The sequence below is a fragment of the Aptenodytes patagonicus genome, chromosome 2 (genome assembly GCF_965638725.1).
Source record: "Aptenodytes patagonicus chromosome 2, bAptPat1.pri.cur, whole genome shotgun sequence".
Taxonomy (NCBI): domain Eukaryota; kingdom Metazoa; phylum Chordata; class Aves; order Sphenisciformes; family Spheniscidae; genus Aptenodytes; species Aptenodytes patagonicus.
Window position 1 is genome coordinate 95,407,610 of NC_134950.1, and position 23,723 is coordinate 95,431,332.

At 38.3% G+C, this 23,723-nt stretch overlaps 1 protein-coding gene across 2 annotated transcripts in view; it reads left to right on the top strand.

Annotated features, from left to right (window-relative positions):
• Positions 1-23,723, top strand: part of EXOC2 (exocyst complex component 2) — a 136,029-nt gene that overhangs the window by 65,429 nt on the left and 46,877 nt on the right. For both annotated transcript variants that reach the window (XM_076330457.1, XM_076330456.1), the window contains exons 12-18: positions 3,479-3,604; positions 7,564-7,688; positions 11,728-11,796; positions 12,047-12,204; positions 16,838-16,959; positions 20,607-20,668; positions 23,371-23,451. In XM_076330457.1, coding sequence (XP_076186572.1) covers positions 3,479-3,604; positions 7,564-7,688; positions 11,728-11,796; positions 12,047-12,204; positions 16,838-16,959; positions 20,607-20,668; positions 23,371-23,451 — 743 coding nt within the window. The remainder of the gene's footprint in view (positions 1-3,478; positions 3,605-7,563; positions 7,689-11,727; positions 11,797-12,046; positions 12,205-16,837; positions 16,960-20,606; positions 20,669-23,370; positions 23,452-23,723) is intronic.

Sequence of the window (23,723 nt, forward strand, 5' to 3'; positions counted from 1 at the left end):
TTGGCACTGGAGTCACTGACAGATATGCTCCATGTAGATGCTGTATTTTGGAAAAAAATACTTCTGTAACTTCAAAGATGCTGTATATTTTTTAAAAAAAAGATGATCTGCCAGGAATCAATTGTTCAGACTGTTTATACAACATCTGAAAACCTGTTAGCACAGTAAAAAGTTAATTTCTTGAAACTTTAGATTGTTGCTGTCCTCTATTCAGGATCTAGGAATGTAGAAATAGTATACAAATGAAAAAATGAATAGGCAGTAAATTATTATTTGGGTAGTTTATTTAGGTTTATAAATATTATTGTCTACAGTCCATACTAATATTAATTCATTGTATTACGTTATGCTGCTAAGTTTAAGCTGCTGGCTCCAGAGGGGGAACGAGTTGGGATGGGAGAAAAATTGTTTGTAAGTTAACTCTCGCTTTTTTACAAGATTTATGCATTAGTGTGCAGTCTTCAAGCGCTATCTTCTGGTTGGGTGAAAGCAAAATCAGCTTTGCTAATGTAGTCCAGATGTTTATTAGTCCTGAGGGTATATGTGCTGTTGTAGTTCCCTGCTGCTGTGTTATACTTGCTTGTAATGCTAGACAACCAATTAAGAAATTAGTTCATGTTAAACTTTCTTTTCCTGGTATGGCTGCAAACTGATGATGTGGTTTTTCTGGTGGAACAAGAGAGTATTCTTTACATGTTTTCTGTTACTGGTGAATATATAAACCATTTGGGCAGCACAGGGTTAGTGTATCAGCAGCAATACAGAATTTTCAGGTTTTCAGCTACCTCAGGCAAATAGTTTTAATTGAACTAGTTCACATTAAGATGTTTTGGTAAGTGTGTCTGTTTTTCTTAATTCAGAGGTTTAATTGGCACTGTCATTTTTAGAAACCATCTGTTTACAAGAAATTCCTCATATTAACAAGGTGCTTGGAGGGTGAGAGCCTAAATTCTACGCGAGGACATCAAAGAGGGAAGTTTTGGTGTATCGTGGCTTTCTCTAATTGTAGTTTTTGTGAAGATAGCATTGCTGCACTTTTTGTTTTTTTGTTTTGGTTTTTTTAGTATGTTTTAACTAGCAATGCCGCTGACAATTCTGATTTGTCCTTGGCATACATTTTTTTTCACCCAAATAAAATGCAGATATATAGACTCAGAGTCAAATTCTTACGGAAGCCCAAGAACTATGTGAGGCACTTAAAATTTCTCAGGGTCTTCTATACAGTTTTCTTTTTATTCTGGGTAGAATCTCTGTAAGATATCAAACGCGTACTTTTTTTAATCTGGAAAGGAAGAAATTTTGTTGTTTTTACTTCATTCTGCAGGCTTACAGGAGTGTTTTTGCAGAAGTTAATGTTGTAAATTTGTAATATTAAGATATGTTTTAGAAGTCATCGGTGTTTAAATTGTAGATGCAGAAGATGCGTGACCTTACACAGATCTCTGTTACATGGGCCGTTGCATAGTATGTGTCTGTAACTATTTGCCACTTGCAGCATACATACCTCATTTAAAAGCTTCTGATAGCTTTAGTTTTTTTCCTTATTATTCTGTATTTCAGTTCATTCAGAAGGAAAAGTCTTTCCCCAAATTCTTGTTCAAACTCATTGTAGAACTTCTCCATGGTGACGGTGGATAATGTACTTAAATCACTGTAACAGAGTCTGTATTACTGAAAGCTCATCAATTTTAAAGGTGTCATAAATATTAGTTGTTTTTAATAAGTGGTGTGGGGTTTAAATAGTCAACAGAATCATAGTACAGGCTAAAGATAGCACAGATGGGTTCACCAAGTCAGTTAATCCAGTGTGTCTATCACGATTGTGAACTACATAGCAAATGGATCTATTTACTTAGGTGTTTTATAATGTGAACAGTAATAAGATGAATGGAGGAACCGACAGTTAGCTCAATAATGACAATGCCTCGGTGAGGCAACAGTGAAGGCCACAGGAAATCTCTTTAAGAACCGTTAAAGAATTATGGGAGGAAGAACTTCTTTCCAAAGGAACTAAAACCCAATACTGTCACCTATTGGAAGTTTGCGATAAGTTTCACAATACTTAATATTGCTCTTTAAGATCCAGCTGTTGAAGTAAAGTGACTAGGTATATCTTTACTGCCATACTGGTCTGACAGCAGCATAAATTCAGAATAAATATTCTTCAAATCCTTTCTACTTTGTGTTACTCTTGAATCTGAGTATTGCAATGCTGCAGCTGGCGCTCTTACTGTGTGGCCTTCCTGTTATTTTAAGTGAACATAGGTATTGATGAAAAAAATCAAGTGATATAAACTCAAACACTGAGGTTCTCACTGCAAAATTCAGCATGAATTACCAGGAGAGGCTTCATCTCGGTATAAGAAAGACATTTTTTTTTACTATGAGAACAATCAATCACTGGAGCAACCTCCCCAGGGACGTGGTAGACTCCCATTGCTGGAGGCTTTCAAGACTCAACTGGACAGGGTGCTAGATAATCTCACCTAGGCTCCCTTTCCTGCAAAATGTTGGACCAAATGATCTTTTGAGGTCCCATCCAACCTAGGCTGTTTTATAATTCTATGAATTGTGATTGATTTAAGTTTAGCTGTTACAGCTCAGTTGACCGATGCTGAAATCATTTTTGATGGTTACTTTCAGAAACGTATCTGTAAAGCAGCAACTTAGACTTTAAGAGAAATATTGGCAATGTTACAGTACACTAAAAAATCATCATGGTCTGCTCATTATGATATGGTTGTTTTCCAAAACGTACATTAGACTCCAAGTATCCACCTCCATCAGATTAGATCATTGCTTAGGACTTGCTAATAGTGACCTACATATGGACAGGCATCTAAAGAAAAAAAAAATAATTATTTGATAACAGTAACTGGTTCACTGGGAAGTATTTTGTGTGTTTGTGGATATGTATAAATGTGGGGTGTGTTACAGTCATGCACAAGCATACAATGTCATTAGTTCATCTGCTTCATGATGGGTGGATTCTTTCTACCTGAACTCTGCACAGGACAAACAGCTAAGTAGTAGCTGAACACTCTGCCCTTAACTGCTTCAGCTGGAGGCACAAGAAACTGTTGCTGTTGAAAAGTATATTTAGACATACAACAGGGAAAAAAAAAAAAAAGTATGTGCCATGTCACTAATGGCATAAATACATATGTATCCATGGCTTTCAAGCAACTAATTGTAGGGCATTAATTAGAGTAAAAACAGAGAAACATACAGACCAAAGAATGATTTTTCCCACACGGTACTTTTGGTTTCGCCTTTGATACAGGAGTCAATAGTGGTGTTATTGAAGAGCGTTGATGTAGATGAACAGACAGTCTAAATAAGCAAGATGAAGAATGCTTTTGCTAGATAACTTTTGTCTTGTATCACTTCAGAATTAAATTAGAATTCCACATGCAGCATGCAGTTTCATGTCAATTGATGTGCAAAATCATTATAACTTTTTTTCCCCTCTCCCCAGGCAACTCATTGCTCCACAGCCCCATGGTAGACCTGGACAGTGATGTGCGTCCATCACCAATTGGCCATCTCAGTCAAACTGCTTCGTTGAAAAGGGGCAGCAGCTTTCAGTCTGGCCGTGATGATGGTAGGCATCTGTTTTATTTGGAAAAACAAAGCTGGAGTTCCCTATGTCCAGTGTGTGGTGTAGTCAAAAAACCCACACAGATACCCACATTCTGTGTGTGTGTTTTGGTTTGTTACCAGATAAAATTCTTTCTTCTCATGCATTACCATTGCTTACTAAAGGGGTCCTCTGTATTTTTTGCAAGCAAAGAGCAGTTCATAACTGAAATCTGCTTCTTAAAATGTAGTCAAGGTAATTAAAAGCCTCTTTTCTACAAAAGCAGAATTTTTCTTTTTGCTATACGTAACCACCTACTGCCTACCACCTTTCGCTGCTGTTATACCTTTTGTGTGTGTTTGCTAAGATGGCTCTCCTTGGATTTGCTCCTTCTGTGACTTCACTTTTCCGGTCCTTGTTCTCTAATTCTGTAAACCCAGAAAGGGAAGCAAAGTGTGTGACTAAGCTTGAGCAGTGTGTCCACAACCAGATGAGCCCTTGTGTGTCATAAGTGTCTTCAGCACCCTTGTCCAAACAACTTCATCTCAGGAGTCTTTCAATGGTGACATCACAGGAGACAGAAAACATGTTTTTCACAGGATAGGTCATTTCTTACCAAAGTACTTTTTTGCAGAAAGCGGGTTTTTATGAAGAACTTTCTGGCTTTGGTCTGCTTTGATGCTTTTCTCCCAGTTCTGTGGACTTCCTTGAAAAACCATCTATAAATACCTGATTTTTTTTTTGAGCAAGAAGAGGAATGAAAGGAATCTTTCCAGAACATAAAATGAAGAATAATGAGAATTAGACATTCTTGTGCTGCCACAGTGTATCTTCACATGCAAGACAATTAAATTGCATCACAGTTTGAGGCTGAATGTTTGTATTTCAAAATACAAATTACACAGACTCTTCAAAATATACATGTATACCAAGTAATTACATTACTGTATTACTGTTACCCTTGTCCTTTCTCAGCCCAAAGCCTTGCATGAAGGTGACTAACAAGTGTTACAGAGCAAAACGGTAAATGGCTGGTGGTTGTTGGATACCATCCACTAATACACATGCCACACTTAATGTAGCAAGCAATATCCAAAATCCAGTTTACTTTTTCCTTGTTTGAATTCTTTTGCATGTGTCTCTGCTTAAATAGTTGCATCTACAGAAGGCAATTTCAAGTCAATCGGTTATCTTTGCTTTTAGAGTCTTAGTTATGGATCCATAACCTTTTACAAACTGGAAAAGGTAAGTCTTCAGCAAGCTTTGCAGATTCTGTAGCCAGCAGTTTAAACCAAGATTCAGAGGAAAACTGGAGGACTGGAGGATCATAATACCTTAGGAGCCCAATCCACCGCAAAGACCCTAAACTTGGAATGAGTTGCCTCTGAGTTGAGTTTATTGGTACTTAGGTGCATGTGCCCACTTCATGCTTAGGAACAGCTGAAAGCTCTACCATCCTTGCTCTTCTCTGCGTCAAGAGCCAAAGCAAACCAACCAACTTACGATACCTGTGCAGGAGCTGCCATTCCAAATGTGCCATGATGTGCTCTGTTTTCAGGTTGCTTGTGCATCCTTTTTTTTTTTTTTAGCAAATTTAAGGAATGGCATCTCTGGGGTTTTTTGGTGTTTTGGTGTGGTTTTTTTCCCCAGTGTGATTGACAGTGATTGTCCATGAGATTGTTTGAACAAATTACTTTGAATTCAAAACTGCAGCATTCAAATAACATTCAGCTCTTGCTGAATGAATTCAAGAGGATATGTAAACAATAGCTCTAGTTTCATCTTTAGGATGTTATAGCACAGATTATAATAGAATAAATAGGATAAAAGAACATTTCTGCTTTAATATAGATTGGAGCTTTCTCTAGCAAAAAAGTCAAAATATCCTGAATTTATGGCCAGAATGTCCTTTTGACATGATGTGCAGTAGCTTCTTCTAATAAATGCCTACTGTCTGCAGACCCTGGACTAAAGCAATCTCTGACAGTGGGCCTGAAGTGTGCTTCCTGGAGGGGAAAAGAATTTCATACGTGAAGTAAATCTTGGCAGTGTGTTTACAGTTAGGAACAGACATCCCTGGTTATAACCTTGGGTTGGTGCTGGAGCTTTTGGCAAAGATGAGATGGTTTCTCAAAGGAGCTGAAATCTTTTGGTTAGAACTTGGGGTTTGTTGGTGTTACAGAGCCTCTGTTGCTGTAGCAGTTTTGGCACAGCCTCCTGGCATAGTCACAGCCTATGTTAGTAAGAGGAGTTTTTCTGTTACTGGGTCTAGATGGGTTCTCCGACAGTCATAAACCAAGCTGGCAAATGTAGTGCTCTGACATCTAATCTGTGTCCAGACTATGAGCTTTGCTGGTTGAACTTTCATGATGTTTTCATGCCTGCTAAACAGATGCATCACTATCTGCAGAGCTACACTTCAGTTATGTCAGAGTCCCTCTCCAAATTTTGGGCTTCCATTGTGATTTTTTTTTTGTTTGTTTGTTTAGTTTTTTGACTAATCCAGCGTCCCTAAACTTTTTGGCCATGAGGAAAAAGAACATTTTGGGTAGTGCAGATGTTTATTCGTCCACTAAAGAAATGGACCAATAATTGACCTGCACCTCAACAAACGGATGCTGCTGAAAGCATGCTGTACTTCAAGGAGATTCAAGACTGGTTACCCACACAAAATAGTGACGCTCTGGTGAAGCGTACTAGTTACCTAATGTGCTATTAGGCAGCTGTTTTTGCCTAACTGGTGAATTCCTGTTCTGAGTAGGCAATATTCCCTAACAGATTAAAGACAAAAAGTGCAATTTCACCCAACATTTTTCTGCATTTCCACAGAGTTCTGTAGGATAACGTGGTTTTAATTTATCATTTATAAAAGACCAGAGTTTATACCAAAAAAATCCAACAAACATGGACCTCTTTAAATGTTGTTGTTTGGTTTGTTTTCTTTTGGTTGTTTTTTCTCAAAAGTCTGTGACTTCTTTTGCCCAACGTTCTAAAGTGGACTCTAATTCTTGAGTTGAAATATAAGTCTCTTATCACTGATATATTAGCTGTATACCCTGTTTTGTTAAAACATCATAATCAAGAAAGTTTCAGTGGAGAAGGCAGATGGTTAAAGAAAAGTATTTCACAAAGTTTCCTTTGCTTTCTGTATTATTGGCACCTTTCTTCTGCCTCTTTTCAGCTTTCTCTTTACCTTCCCCCCCACAACCTCCCTTTGCCCCATTTGATAAGAAACTGAGAAAAGTTATCTGCTGCCAAAATGTAAGCTATTTTCCTGATGTGTTTAAATAGCTGGTGTACCAGGAGTTCGTGAAGTGAGAGATGCCGCAGTATTACACGTCATGATTGTTCTTTATCCAAGAATCTCAATATATACTTAGTGATACAATTACTGAGTTTTAACAAAAATGTTGGAATCTCCCCTGTTTTTCAGATAGAAGATTTTACCAAACAAATGGAAATGAAGATGAGAGGTTGGCAACTTGCCCCAGGCCACAATGGAAATTTTTTTGAGCTTTAAATAAAGCAGATCTTCTAGTTCCCATTGTTTGCCTTAATCACTAGCACATCCTAGCAGCCCTGTTTCTTCAGCATCACCACCTCATCATTTGAAACTTCTAATGTCTTTATTGCTGTCACATTATCTTACCTTTTAGAGTGGTTCAAAGACAGAAGACTGGCTGAATGGATTGTTACGTGGATTGCATTAGGTACCCCTACAAAGGGGCCTATTCTTTATATACTGTCATAGTGCTGGCACCTTGTAAGCATATGAGAAAAGAAGAAAGAGCTTGCATGTGTACCAATTGTGTACATACATGGACCGAGCTTTAAATTTTTCCACTCCTACCTGAAAGGTTTTATATATACACTATATAGTCAGTTGTGTGATACAAAGCAGTAGCAAGCTAGTAGTACATGTTTTATTATTAATTCAAAGGTCTCTTAAATTTTGCTTTTTCCGTCCCCTCTCTCTCTTTTAGCCTGGCGATACAAAGCTCCTCAGCAAGTTATATTTGTTGAAAAGTTGACAAAACTTGTTGTAAGTCAGCTGCCCAACTTCTGGAAGCTCTGGATTTCTTACGTGAATGGAAGCTTATTCAGTGAGGTATGGATTCTTCTATATAAATGACTTTTAAGTAACAAAGCTCCATAATAATTACTATATTTCACTGGAAGAAGTGACTGGGCTTATTTTAATCAGAAAGGTTTATAAAACAATATGTAGACTCTTAACACGTTTGAGAGATGCTACCTTGAATAGTAACCTGTCTTGCAGTACTAACCTATAGAAGTGAGACTCTTTTATTTTTAAAAGAATAAAAGCATACAATGGAATTACTTAAAATTCTGCCAGTCGTGTGTCTGTGTGTGTTCCAGATGCTGGAGTCAATATCCATGTAATTTCACCTCTTACTCATAGCTGGCCAGCTGCCCTTCATTGGTGATCTGAAGAAATAGCAAATTGCATGAAGGATAGAGATAGTAAAAGACAAAGTCATACAGAAAAAAAAATATTTCCTTTCTTTGGAACAAGAGTACTAATTTCTTGAGCTTTGAGTATTTGGAAGTGAGTATAGGTTCAAGACCAGAGTTGCAAAATGGTCAAGGCCCAGAGTGGTGTGCACAGACATACTATAGGGAGTCTAGTCTGGAAGTGCAGTCAGCTGCAATCACCGGTGCTTCTAGTCCTTCTTGCTCAGATGATCTGTTTTTTACAAATTATGTAAATAAAATATAATGTTGATAATCCAAGAAGTAGGGAAAAAAAGTAATGATTCATGACGTGTCATTTTTATATGCACTCTATTAACAGATTTTGAAAGGATACATTTCATAATTAATTTGATATGGGTTGTATACAGCTTACCATCATAATCGTTACTAGATAAATACAATAGCTTTTGGGTTTGTGTTATTGCTAAAATTTGGTCACAGAATTACATTGTTTTACAGAGGGTTCACTTCTGGTACTCAAGCTATGTTGTATCTTCTCCAGATGGAGAACTGTAGTGATGGCACATTCCCAAGGAGCAAGCCTGACAAAGACAAATCCATGACTGAAGTGTAGTGAAAGGCAGCTCTCTGTTCCATCAACAGATGATAAGGCACTAGTTCACACCTCATCTGCAGAGCTATCACTGGGAAGTCCTGCTGGCTGCAGCTTGGACTCACTCATTCTGGGTCCTAAAAAACTCTGAAAACAAGGTCTGTAAAGAGATGTAGAGACAGTTGGGATAATACAGAGCAGGTGGAAAATAAACAAGCTTTTGGACATATTCAGATCAGCTTCTGTATCGAACCTAAAAGTTCGTGCATCTAAAATTTTCTGTTTAACTGTTGCTATATCATTTCATTTGTTGGGATTGTTTTTATCCTGCCATGCTTACAGTGTCCTGCTGTGCTTAAATCCTTAAGTCATCACAGCTACAGTATGCCATTACAAAATTATCCCTAAAGCAGAACTACAGCCATAGCTATCTACTATTCTTTGCAGCTTTAGTAGAAAATAAAACAAATTAACCTTGGGAAAAGGAAATTTGGAAGCTTATTTTGTCATTTTCCTTTTCTCTGACTAACTAAAGAATTAATTTGTCAAGCAGTCATTCTATTTATTGCCACTGTCTGTAAAACAATATGCTGTTTTCATATTATGATACTAATAGGTAGTATAGCCCTTTATATGTTGAACACAATATACAGAGCATTATAGCTTCAGTGAAATAGATTTTATTCGTGGTACTCATTTTACATTATAAAATCAAAAGAAAGATATGACATTTACTCATAACGTTCAGTGAAGGAAGTAGAAGCAAGAATAAACCTTAGTACTGTTGACTTTCACAAAAATAATTAATTTCATAAGGGAATTGACAATCTTTATATTTGACAACAGTACCATTAGAAATTATACTTTACAAATTCACCTGTTAAGTTATTGTGATTTTTTTTTTCTCTGAGTACAATGAAAAAGAAAGCAATTTCTAGAGAAACAGAGACTTGAACTGTAAACAAGGTTGAGAAATTCTGCTCATAAATGACTGCAAGTGGAAAATGCAGTGATCTTATGTCATGTCTGAACAAAACATTGTTTCCATGTATTTAAAAAAACAAAAAAAAAGAGGAGGAGGTCGTTTTCCTGTTAGTCTCTAAAGTACATCTACTCTTCTGTTGGGCCAGATTCTGAGCTTGTAAGAAATTAATCCACATACATTTGATTTCTTCTGCTCCTTTGGTCCTTATGGAAGCCCCCCAGGTTCCTGGGGAGAGAGCAGGGATGGTGCCCTCAGTTCTTCTTGTGTGTTCTGCATGCCACAGTCAACTGAGGGAGAGTAGAAGGAGGGGGTGGCATAAGCTAGAAGCTTCTAGAGCACCCAGGAGTATCTGTCACAACATTGCATTCAAGACTCAAGTTTTACATGTTTTTTATCAGAAACGATACAGATTTTAATTGTCCGTGAAGAATTTTTTTTTACCATGTCACTTGCTATTTATTGTCATTCAGGAAGCAAAGTGATTTCTACGGTTTTTTTAAGAAAAGCCCTGTGAAAATGGTATAGAGGGTCATTTCAGTTAGCTTATTCAAGTCTTCAAGACATTTTAAAAACGTGGAAAGAAAATCCCCACATATGAGTAACAAGCCATATTTATTTTCTCTTGATCAGTTTGTAGGTTTTTTGGGGAGTGTTCTTTTTAGTTCTGAAAGGTTAGCTATATGCCTTAAAATATTGTCAGTTAAAGATTTATGTGGTATTTTCAACAGTTTAAAAAGTTGAGTTCTTTGAATCACTCTAGGTGAAGTAGCATATGTGAGTAGTAACCGTTGGTCTTACCACAAGATAGTTTTGGTCTGTCTGTGCAGGAAAGGTTTAAGATTGGTCTTCAGGAAAACCACTAAGAAAAAAAAAAAAGATATCAAAGATCTGTGACTTTTTTTGTTGTTCTTTAATCCAGCTGTAAAACAGTGTGAATTTTAAGTTGATACCCAAGGTTTAAAGGAATACAGCTTATTTTCTTTTTAAGGTGTTAGAAGAGAGAAATGGGTATTATATGCAGCAGTAACTCGAGTGTTGTTCTCCTTGTCTGAAACTGTATAATTCAGAGCTTTAAAGTACAAGAGTTTCATAGCTGTGTATTTTCCAAAACTGTTAAGCAGTTTTATTTTTATCTAATTTTTGCTCACTTCGCATTACTTATTTTACCTTAAAAATCTGAAATGGTTTAGCTAAAGAGGGAATTTGAAAAATACAGCATTTCAAATTAATGACTTGAAAGTAAACTGATTTGCTTTGAGAACACTCTTGTCATGTTATTGCACTTCCTGTCCAGCAGATGTTGCTGTACATACATAAAATAGGAGATTTTCTAACTATAAAATTCTACATCTGCACTTAACGCAGTATCTGAAATAACTTTTTCGGTATAATTTACTCTACTGTGTTCTCAGTAGAGTCCACAGAAGGCTAGAACTGCAAACAGGAAGACTGTTAGTCAAACCATGTTTTTCTTCAACTGTAACTGTCTCATGCAAAGTGTACTCACGTTCCTCGGTTTTCAAAGAAGTGAACTGTCCATGAAGATGCTGATTATTTTGCAGAGTCTCTTTTACAGTTAGTTGAATTATTTAAAGAGCATTGTCAACAAAATGCTGTTCCTAAAAACAACCAACCAACCCTCAACCCTCCCCCTCACATGTTACAGTTCCAAATTGCCCTCATTCCAAGAAGTGTCTCCCACTTGATATCGATGTCCTTCTCTGGGCAGCTTCCATGCTGAGAAAATAGAATTTCTTCCTATAAGCTTGATGCACATTGGACTCTGTATGTTTTAGCTCTCACTAACATTGCCGTGAGAATACTTCGACATCATGAAGTTCATATTGCTTGAGCTATTCTTTTATGCTTGTCTCTGACTTTGTCTTAAATACACATTGTTCCTCAGAATTAAACATTAGCACACTGACCTACAATAAGTAGATTTTATTGAGATATATAGTCTTTGTTTATTGAGATGCCATGAGTTAGTTTTTGTAATTGCATCATAAACTCATCAGTTTTCACTTCTTCACTTTGAAACCCCCTTTTTCAGAATTATTTTAACAGTGGTTATGAGATACTTACACTTTTCAATTTTCTCATTTTCACAAGACTGCTGAAAAATCTGGCCAAATGGAAAGATCAAAGAAAAACGCTAGGCAAAGACAAAATGATTTCAAGGTAAGTTGTGGGGGGAAAGCCTTGCTTTCTTTCAGCTGTCCTTCATAGCAAGATACCTAAGTGTCACCACCTTGAAAATCAGATTTCTTAAATCATCTGTGTGCCCTTATACCTCCTTCTCCTCTACTCTCTACCATGTGGAGCCACCTGTAAATCATACATTCCAAGCTGTTGTGTAGCAAGTACATGGCTGCTTGAGCACATTGATAGAGCTTTTTGCTTGATTTTTCTTTCCCTTCTTCTGATGCAGAAAATGATTCAGGAAGTGATGCACTCTCTGGTAAAACTTATCCGTGGAGCTTTGCTTCCATTCAGCCTCAGAGAAGGAGAATCAAGACAGTATGGTGGCTGGGAGATGAAATCTGAACTTTCTGGCCAGTGGCTAACACATGTTATCCAGACTGTAAGGTAAATGGATCTGTGGACCTACAAAATGATGCTATTCCTGGAATATGTGTCCTTTAAGACAAATTGTTTTATTTATTGCATTAAATACCCTGAGCAGTGAGAATCTTAACTTTTTCAAAAATAGGATTACAAAAGAATTACTTATGGCAGATTTAGGATTCTGTATGCAAGTGTAATTAATAATGTCTCATGATATAACCTTATTAAGTAATGATACATTCATTTTTTTCCATAGCATCTTAGGAAAAAGTTTGAATAAAATATTTGCGTGGCACAGCATAGACACTCCATGAATGAAACAGGATTTGATTCTTTAGGGTAGAAAGCAATTATCTGCTTCATTTGCTACACATCTTCCCATCTCTGCCAAAATGGGTGAAAATAGCATGCTTCTCACTATAGTATCATTCTTAAATCATAATTTACTTTTACAGTTGTTTTATAGAAGGTGATACTCCTGCTTATAATGTCATTCTGCTTATAATTAAGTTATAAACTTAGTAATGTACAATTCATTAATTACAAAATGTCTCATTAATACACAGAATTCGCTTCCCTTTGTCTATGGAGGATATAAGAATTGTCATTATCTTTTGGAAACTTGAGTAATACCTGGATATGATACTGTACTTTTTATCTGCAGTTTTCAAAGTAGGTAACAAGCAAAGCACAGAGGAAGAAAAGAAAGGGGTATAATCACATATAGATATTCTTACTGCGGATGGAGCTAGCAATGATACATACCTGTTGTCAAGTCTGTTTAACACTTTCCCGAGTCTGTTGTCAGTTACATTATCTGTACTTTAACCATTGAGAAGAAAAATTCCCATGTGAAGTTTCTCATTCTGGCTGAATTTTATGGAAAGCTTCCAATTTAAGAAGGAACTGACTTGGTATTTGATGAAAAGATGTAAAGGGGCAAGGGAACAGTCTTTGGCACCAGTGTTGCCCTTTTATGAGAAGCAATCCAATTTCACTCAAATTATAAAATTCTAGAATTTAACACTTGCACATCTGTAACATTGGCTTGGAAATTTAACCAACAGATTCTCTAAAGGTTGGTTGTGCTTCAGAGTCCTGCCATGCAAGGTGTGATCCAGGCTGAGGTTATAGGTTATGTGAAGGCTCTTTTTCAGAGAATCTCCTCTTGCTTTCTGGCCGCTGCCCTGGTAATGAACAACTGAACTGAGAGCTGGGGAAATTCTCTCTCCCTCCCACTCTTTTCCCCACCTCATGTTCTTTACTGATGCCTGTGCTGGCACTTAAAGTGAGCTAGACTTTAATGCAAAGCGGTCAAAAATAGAGAGGAAAAGGGGCAATCTGGAGAGGAGGAACTGAACATACCATGATGGAGTACCGACCAGTGATGACCAGGTCAGAAGTTTTTGCAAGTGCTACAAGTACTTTTCTTTTCGAGCCCCCACGCTCTTTGACAATCTAATAAATTCTTGTGACTCACACCAACGATGAAGGTGGACTCTTCTCATGAAGAGTCCACACATTGCATAAAAACCTTATTTGTTGCAAAGTTATGTAATAGCTTACGTTTTATTTTTATAGTTCCTAACATGAAGCACATGATAGAATTTTACTCTCTTCAGTCATCTCACAAATGATTTACCATTTTCTGCTTGTATTTAAGAATGCTAAAACTTACAAAATTAGATAACAAGGAGTTGGCGTTACATCCGTGTGATCTTAGTTTTTCTGCTTGTTTATATGTATCACACATCTTAAAGTGGGGTGGTTGCACGGTCTTTCTCTTGTCCCCCATTCTGTCATTGCCCCGTTTGAATAGGTTCTAGAGGATAAATTAGAGCTATGCAATAAGGTGAAGCCGTTGTCAGCAAGACCTTCACCTTGTAAGGATAGAAAGGTATGTATTTGTTAGAGCAAGTTATATGAGGAAAAGATGGTCTTAGGGATGTGACAGCTGTGTGCTCCCGTAGAAATGGAATCAACTCTAAGTACAGGCCTTCTGTGCGGTCTAAAGTCACTTAAACTTCTCACAGATGGGTATTTACATCCTGTGTTTCCTGGGTGGCTGCGATAGTGCAGATTTATGTAATCTACTAATTCAGTAGTTGTGCTGAGCAGATAGCAGTCTTGGGTAATGGTGGGGTTTTGATGGTTTATGCCCAACACCAAGGGTAAGGAACTGGAGCCTACAGGTGGATGATTGGAAATGTTCCACTGATTACTCAAACTTGTTTGCTTGTGCCTTGCTACTCCTGTTCTTTGGCATTTTCTAGTACCTGTGCTTTGCTCAGTATTAGCAGTAGGGCAAACAGCAATGACTGCATTTGAATTATGCTTAAATATGCAAGAGTTGGATAAAAGCAGTAAACCTTACTTTGTGCCCCTAACTAAAGTCTGAGCACAACTGCAGCCTTTTAGTTAAAAGCTGAAATGCTATTCCTTTTAAGCAGCTGCTGTGTTACTATTTCTAAAGGAAAAAAATGGAAACGAATGTTTCCATCCTCAGCTATAGTAGCTAGTGATTTGTGCCAGTCAGAGCTGGGAGCAAAACAGTGAACGAATTCTCTCTTCAGAGGTGATGCAGTAGCTGTATTTTGGCTCCTTAAGTGTGTGCACTCTTGGCAATCTGATGCACAGCCACATCACCATTTATGGCAGCTTGATGGCTGTTAGTTGTAAATGCAGGTAAACAATATCTCAGAAACCCTGTTGTAGGCCTAGGATTTGATCTAGGCATTCACCTAAAAACAGCAAAAAAGCTACTTCTGCTCCAAAAGGATTATTCTTGGATTGTAAGGCAAAAGATCATAGAATCATAGAATCATTAAGGTTGGAAAAGACCTCTAAGATCATCGAGTCCAACCGTCAACCCAACACCACCATGCCCACTAAACCATGTCCCTAAGTGCCTCATCCACACGTCTTTTAAATACCTCCAGGGATGGGGACTCCACCACTTCCCTGGGCAGCCTCTTCCAATGTTTCACCACTCTTTCAGTAAAGAAATTTTTCCTTACATCCAATCTAAACCTCCCCTGGCGCAACTTGAGGCCATTTCCTCTCGTCCTATCGCTTGTTACCTGGGAGAAGAGACCGACACCCACCTTGCTACAACCTCCTTTCAGGTAGTTGTAGAGCGCAATGAGGTCTCCCCTCAGCCTCCTTTTCTGCAGGCTAAACAACCCCAGTTCCCTCAGCCGCTCCTCATAAGACTTGTTCTCCAGACCCCTCACCAGCCTCGTTGCCCTTCTCTGGACACGCTCCAGCACCTCAACGTCCTTCTGGTAGTGAGGGGCCCAAAACTGAACACAGTATTCGCGGTGCGGCCTCACCAGTGCCGAGTACAGGGGCACGATCACTTCCCTACTCCTGCTGGCCACACTATTTCTGATACAGGCCAGGATGCCATGGGCCTTCTTGGCCACCTGGGCACACTGCCGGCTCATGTTCAGCCGGCTGTCGACCAGCACCCCCAGGCCCTTTTCTGACAGGCAGCTTTCCAGCCACTCTTCCCCAAGCCTGTAGCGCTGCATGGGGTTGTTGTGGCCGAAGTGCAGGACCCGGCACTTGGCCTTGTTGAACCTCATACAGTTGGCCTGGGCCCATCGATCCAGCCTGTCCAGGTCCCTCTGCAGAGCCTTCCTACCCTCGAGCAGATCAACACTCCCGCCCAACTTGGTGTCGTCTGAAAACTTACTGAGGGTGCACTCAATCCCCTCATCCAGATCATCGATAAAGATATTGAACAAGACCGGCCCCAAAACTGAGCCCTGGGGAACACCGCCCGTGACCGGCCGCCAACTGGATGTAACTCCATTCACCACAACTCTCTGGGCCCGGCCGTCCAGCCAGTTTTTGACCCAGCGCAGAGTACACCTGTCTAAGCCATGAGCCGCCAGCTTCTCGAGGAGAATGCTGTGGGAGACAGTGTCAAAGGCCTTACTGAAGTCCAGGTAGACCACATCCACAGCCTTTCCCTCATCCACTAGGCGGGTCACCTGGTCATAGAAGGAGATCAGGTTGGTCAAGCAGGACCTGCCTTTCATGAATCTGTGCTGGCTGGGCCTGATCCCCTGGTTGTCCCGCTCATGCCTTGTGAGCGCCCTCAAGATGAACCGCTCCATAATCTTCCCCTGCACCGAGGTCAGGCTGACAGGCCTGTAGTTCCCCAGATCCTCCTTCTGGCCCTTCTTGTAGATGGGCGTCACATTGGCAAGCCTCCAGTCGTCCGGGACCTCCCCTGTTAACCAGGACTGCTGATAAATGATGGAGAGCGGCTCAGCGAGCTCCTCCGCCAGCTCCCTCAGCACTCTCAGGTGGATCCCATCTGGCCCCATAGACTTGTGAGCAGTCTCACAAGATGCGGATGGATGCAGAAAGGCAGGTGGGGAAGTGCAAGAGGACAGTGGGAAAAGTTGGCGTGTTGCTATGACATTATTGTAATGTTACAAAAAAATAAATCTGTGTTTTCAAGCTTCTGAATTAAGCAAATAGTTAATCTTCTCTGGATGGGATAATCAGTTTTCAAAGACTCACTGCGGATGGAGCTACTGTATTCATATACACAGAAAACATCTGAAAAATTCAATGAAGTTATATCAGCTTAAAAAAACCTGCAGACTTACATTTCGGTGTAATTTTATTTGCTTTCCAGGCTTAGTTCTGAGTCTCTTACTGCACTTGAGATACCCAATGATATGCTTCAGATCATCCAGGATCTTATTTTGGACCTTCGTGTACGTTGCATTATGGTGACCTTACAACACACAGCTGAAGGTAATAAAAGGCTGCAGGTCTCTGCTTACTATCATATTTTTTTTGCCTCTGATTAGGGCAAACCATGTTCTGGAAGATAACCATGTTTGTTACAGATATTGTAGTGGCAGTGGACTCCTGAGTTCTGTAATACCTCACAAGAGTTACTCAAGTATTTCACTTTTCTGACAGAAATGTTTGTTATGAGTCTTTTCTTCCCTTATTCTAATGAATACAGTAGTTTAGATCTGTTTCCTTTGGGTTGAGACAGTTTTACAATGCAAGTGATTTATCTCATGATGCAGCTTTTACGTATTGGAAATACCATTTATTTTCTTTTTTGAGTTCTTCTATGAAGTGAAGAATTAAATAAGCAATGCCCCAACCCCAAGTAAAAAAAAAAATCCACAGCCCTTTATGAAGTATTTTAGCTGTGTGTTTTCCAAGGCCTTTTACTAATACTATAATCCCCAGACTTCCTACTGTGTACACAGCTTTTGCCATAAATGTCTGGATTGTCAAGACCAGTAAGACATTCTCTAAATGTAATGTGACTCTGCGTGCATCAGAGGCCATTCATCTTACCATCTTGTATTCAACTCTGAAACTTGAATGTGAATGAAGTAAATCTTCCAGAAATAAAGTCTCTCTCAAAATCTCAGGGCAGATTGATCTACTAATTCACTTAGCAGGGTTTTTTCAAAAAGACGAATTACCCTCAATGTTAAAAAGATTAGGACTTTTTTAATCTTTACCATATGATTTATCATTATTTTGTAGGCTGACATGAAGCTAAGTGTTTTACCCAAGCCTTAAGCACAGGTGGCTATAGTAAGCAAATTTTTAAACTTTTGGTGACAACAAATCATAAAGCCTCTATGGTTTATTTGATACAATGTTGATATGAATTATATTCTTGGCTCTTAATTCTTTTATTAATGTTAACACTGAAATGGGATTTGTATTTCTGCATTAATACCAAGCTAGTTGGCCATACAAGTACATAGGTTGTCTTGTCTCTTTAAAACTACTTGAGGAAAGTATTACCGCTATTTCAGATTTCACTTAAAGTATGAGGAAGTCTCTTTTGCTTTTCTTCACTTAGCACAATTGAGATCAATTATTATTTTTTTTAAATGGCAGGTGAAAAAGATTCTTTTTTTTTTTTTTTTTTTTGTTTTAATCGTGACATGAGGATGTCCTGTTGGACTGACTGCCCTCTGTCTAGGAATTGTGAATGATTTCTTAGATTTCCTGACTGTTTCAAAGGAAGGAAGTATCTAGCTCCGAACTGTTCTGCTGACAATCCTTAGCTTCTCAAATTTCTGTGAGCTATCCAAAGCAGTCCAGAGAGCTCTGAAACGTGATTAATGATGAAGCTCTCGGCCAAAGCGTCTGCTGTCTTACTAGTTTTGCCTACTTGTTGCACCATAACAATAGCCCAGTTCTTTGTTCAGATCCAGAGTTTCTGCTTCTTACGTCCTGATTGCTGGCCACGTATGTTCTGTGGAGGAAAAACTCTTGTGGTAGTCCATACCCTAGATTTTTATAAAAGCAGATTTACCAGTCTGTGTGTGAATGATTCTCTATTTGGTCTGAACATCTTTATTCATACTTTTCTTTCTTGAATCAAAAGAGATCAGATCCCTTAGGATGCCGGTATGTTACGTTGGCTGGATAATGTATCTGTCTTTCATCTAGCCAATAACAGCAGCCTTCCTCAACGGCTACTTCCATCCCCTAACAGTGAAGCAGTTCTGTGTATTGGCTGTAGCATCAAACAGGAGAAGAGAAAAGATGCCTGCCTGTATGATGACTCTCATTCCATATTGTTGCACTGCATGCCTTATCTATGGGACCCTTTTTTTTTGTTGTTCTTCACCAGCTAAAGCAAAATTACATATGTTGAATGTGTTTAGATAGTTTTTTACTAGACAGGACCAGGTTAATTGGGCCCTTGGAGAAACTGTTATTTTTAGAGAACCAATGAAAGAAGAGGTAATGGATAGTCTCATTCATACCTGAGGTATGAATGAGATCTATGTAAATGGATCTCAGATGTAGTTATATCTGTAATATGTAAGTCAAAAAGGCTTCTCCTGGACTTGAATCTCACCTCCATAATCTTTCTGAAATACGAGCTGCATAGACTGCCGATATAAAGTTCAGTCTCATCTCTTGCCGCATGTTATAAGTTGGTAAAGGCATTCAGATCAGTTAAAATTTTTAATAGAACACTCTACCATTAGCTATTTAAATAGGATAAATATGCCCACACACAGGGTTTTCTTGTTGTCGTATGATAAACACCATATACTCATGCTGGCCCTGAGAAGCAGTTTGTGTTCTTTCCCTCTCATATGTGATCACTGGTCATAAAGGTCATGAAAGCCAAATTATGTGAATGCCAGACTAGACAGGGGTTTTACATGAATGTATTTGACTGGAATTTGGTGAGCAGTGAAATATGAGAAAGAAATTTGTTTCTTTTGTATTTTTATTAGCTCATAACAGAATGCAAAAGTGAGCAGCCACAGAAACGTAGAAGCTGACCAGCGCAATCTAAAGCCTCGCAAGAATATTGGTTAAGAGGTTTACTAAATAGGGAAATTAATGCAGTAATTATTCTGCACAATTCCTTAACACTTTTTATCCTCACTAAGCCTATACTTCTATGAGATGTAGGATTGCAGGGTATGAGACCAAAACCAAGCTTCTTAATTTAGCTAATTAAAGCACCAAGATAGTGAAGATACCTTTCAGCATACACTAGTTATCCTCTTTTCTTGGTTTTCGGGGAGAGATGGTAATTCACCAAAATTTTTTCTCATTTTAAAGGGAGTTTCATGATGTACAGACAGTTCTGATGAGCAATTTGTGTGTGAAAAACTGTACGTCAACCCCCCCCAAAACTTCATGCAGTTCATCTTTGTTCTGTTTACAAGTTGATTAAGCCCCCAAAAAAGCAATGATGCAGAATGCATGTGTCCATAGAGGAATTTTGTCTGCCGTGCATGAGCTTTGGATTCACATCCTGACTTAGCTCCTGTTAGCTTCAGTAAGCCTATAGAAGTTGGCACCTTCTGGGTAGCGGAAAAGAGTGCTTTTTGCATATGCCTTCATGTATTTTTGAAGGAAGTCTAGCACCATGGATCCTTGACCCTGAGTGGGGACTCTGAGCCTCTTTTATAGTTATTAAATATGAATTATATGCTGTCCTTTCTGTCTTTGCTAAAATGCTAGGCAGTTGTTCTTTCAGTTTTAATTAAGAGCTGGAGTATAATAGACTAGAGACTTGGGTTCTTAAATGCAGTATTTTATGTTGTGATTAAAAATTTACAAAATAAAAACAAAGCCAAAGCCTTCACAATATGCCTTTAATTTTAAGCTTTCCAGTAAAAGATGTGCTTCATGCAAGCCTTGCCGTGTATCATAGATATGCTTCTCTATGTGGTGTCACCAGCATACCATGTATGAGTTCCATTCTTAGTCATTTGAGAATGCTGAAAGCTTTGAAGCTTTTAGTGCTATTTGCTTGTATGCCTAGTCATTGCAGTCCCAATGTCTGTGGTTTATCTTTTCAAGTTCAAGGAGTTTTTAATAATGAAAATGACTACCTTCTCCCTCTCTCCCCCCCCCCCCCTTCCACTTCTTGCTCTGTCTTACAGATATAAAGAGGTTAGCTGAAAAGGAAGACTGGGTTGTTGACAATGAAGGTTTGACATCGTTGGTGGGTATACTTGTGTGTCTTGTAGGCACTTTCTTTGCTGGATTTTTTTTTTTTTGCAAGTGTAATGAAGCTGGTTTCTGTATTCTCCAAAAATTGAATTATATTGGACTTTGTCTATATGTGTGCATACTGGTGTCTATAGTTTTATTAAAATATGAAAATATAGGAAGATAAAAAAATACAAAATATTTTGTTTGGATGGCTACTTATTTACAGCACTCTTAACAGATCCCATCACCAAACACACAGTTACTTTGTTCTTTTCTTCCTTTTCCAAATTTTTTATTTGTACTTCTCAAACTATTATATCTGAAGTAACTTTAATTGATAATGGTACTACTAGACAGCAATATTTTTGAAGGTGCAAAACAGAAGGAAAAAAAAAGGCATAAATAAAAGCTTTGCAGATTTCTGCCATGTATTGAGAGACAAAAATAAATAAGAATTGGGCATCAAGATATGTAGCATGACTTTCTACCTTAAGTAGGGTTATTTAAATGTATCAGTATAATTACTGCTGACCTCTAGCATGATTTTGCTGAGATAAACAATAACTTTCATTGTTAAACATCTCATTTTAGGGATGGTTTACTGAAGTAAAAAATTATTTTTAAGGTCACAACAAGTTCAGTTCACATCAAAATGCTTCATAACTTAGTAGGCATACTACCATGGAATTGGTATGAAGCTAAATAAATAGGTCACTTATATGTTATAATGAGAAATTGAACTGAAAAGCAACTAATTTAGGAGATTGCCTACACACAAACAACAAATGACTTGAAACCAAATTCAGATAAATTAGTGAGATGCTTTCTGGAAATACACAGTAATGAGTAATGCCTAAAACACAGCAAGCACATTGTAGGTGTGACTTAAAAACAATCTGCGAAAGCAGAAAGGGCCTGTGGGAGGGAGAGTTGCTTTGTGTGTATTATCTAAGAGAATGCTCCACAGACTTTTTTAGTTTTTCTTATTTGCTTCTATAAATACGTGTTTGAAGTTGAGTAGGAGGGCATTAAGCAATCACAATATACACATTGTCGGAAGGAGTGTTTTTGGGCAACTGTAGTATTATAACCAGATTTACAGCTTCTGGTCTTAGTTTCAGTTGCTGCTGACTTGGGCAAGTCCCTTAACTTTTCTGTTTTTCACTCTATTCATCTGTAAAATGGAGGGAGGAGGAAGGATCTTCCACAAAAGCTTTGTTTCTTTTTGCTTTTGCTGTATCCTAACCCATCTTTGTTTAAAAACTGCTTAAGTCTTTTTTGTATTTAGAAATCACCCATGAATTCCTTGTATACAGCACTTCCCTAGATACCTTTTGAGGCCGTGGTTGAGACATGCCAAATTTTAATGGTGGCAGTTGACCATGTTTTGTCATAGCAGGGTAATTTATCTACTGAAGTAGAGTTCATTGTGGTAATATTATAACAAAAACTGTAGCAAAAATTCACCAGTATAAACAAGGGCCAGGCAGTCTCTTTGGGGATATTTTAGGCTTAAGGTAGGAACTGTATTTTAAGTTTGTAGGAAATAGTGGTTGATAACCCCTTTAGCATTTATAGTCCAGGTAAAAGATACAGTAAGACACAGAACCAACTTTTCCTCAGTTTCATAATACCCAAAGAATAACATATCTGAACAGCTTTCTTCTCCTGAGGTGTGATGTTTTATTATGTGGAAACAAAAAACCAAAAGCCGCACTTTACTGCTGTTCTTTTTCTTTTAAGCGGGTCCAAAAATAATAAATACAGATTGTCTTAGTGGCTTTTTTCACGATTTTCAGGTTGCCATGCAGGCATTACTTTCATGATCCACCTCCACCCCAGCATTTACAGAAATAAAAGTTACTCCTAAACCTAAAGTTGGTGACATGCCATAAACTATCTACTGGATGAAAAGCAGGTTTACATGACTTAGAAGCCTTTTTTGTCCACCTCTTTGACCCAAATCCCATAGGATGATGTCCCTCTTCTAGAGCAGTGACACCCCTCTGCTTCATGTTGTCCTGTACAACCGCTTCCTGCCCAATACCAGCAGGCAGCCTCATTAAAAAAAAAAATGTGTGACTTAACAGGGAGGAGAGAAAGACAGGGAAAAACTGACTAATGACTCTGATGCTGTGAACTCTTTTGCACTTTCAGAGTGAAATTGATACATGCATCAAGACATTCATACTTCAGGTTTGGAAACCTGAAGGTAGAAAAAGCCCCCCAAACCAGTTGATTTTTTTTCCTCCGTGTGAAAGCGATTTCAATCAGTTTTTCTTAGAAACCTTTTGCTGAAATAAAATGCAGAACTATCAGATATCCAAGGTGAAATTCTATCCCAACTTAGATCAAGGGGGGGAGGAGGGAGGGTGTCACAGGCATCTATAATGTAATTGCCGATATATGCTGCCACAAACAAGCTGCTATAATCTTTCATGACCCTTTAGAGGAGGCTGTCTGGTGTAGAAGACTGTGATTCAGATAAAAAAATATACACTGATCTATGGTAATAATTCTGTAGATAGCTTAGGTACGAAAGTCCATCACTACAAAAGGGTCCTCTGGTAATATATGAATCGTGATTTCCCCCCCCTTATTTGGGATAATTTGGAAATAAAGAGCTTACCATATGGCGTGGAAGTTTTTAGATATTTGTGTGGTATACATTTGACATGCTTGCCTAAAGCTAACAAGTCATTTGCCTTTCAGCCATCCCAGTTTGAACAGTGCATTATCCACTCCTTGCAGTCTCTTAAAACTGTGATGGACTGCAAACCTGGAGAGGCTAGCGTAAGTTTTGATTCATGCTTTTATTTTTGTTCTTTTTATGTAAATTACTATTGGGTTTCAGAACAAGAACTTTCAGAGAATGATACAGGGATATAACTTTCCTCTTTATTTTTTTTTTCCACGTAAACCCTTTTCACTGATGCTAGCTTTTAGAATTTTGTTTGTGTTTCCTTTTTTCCTTTGGCGTAATTGTGTGTGTATGGGGCAGATTGGACCTATATTTAAATCTTCAAAGCATTTCTTTTGAAAAAATGTTGCTAACATAATTTTCA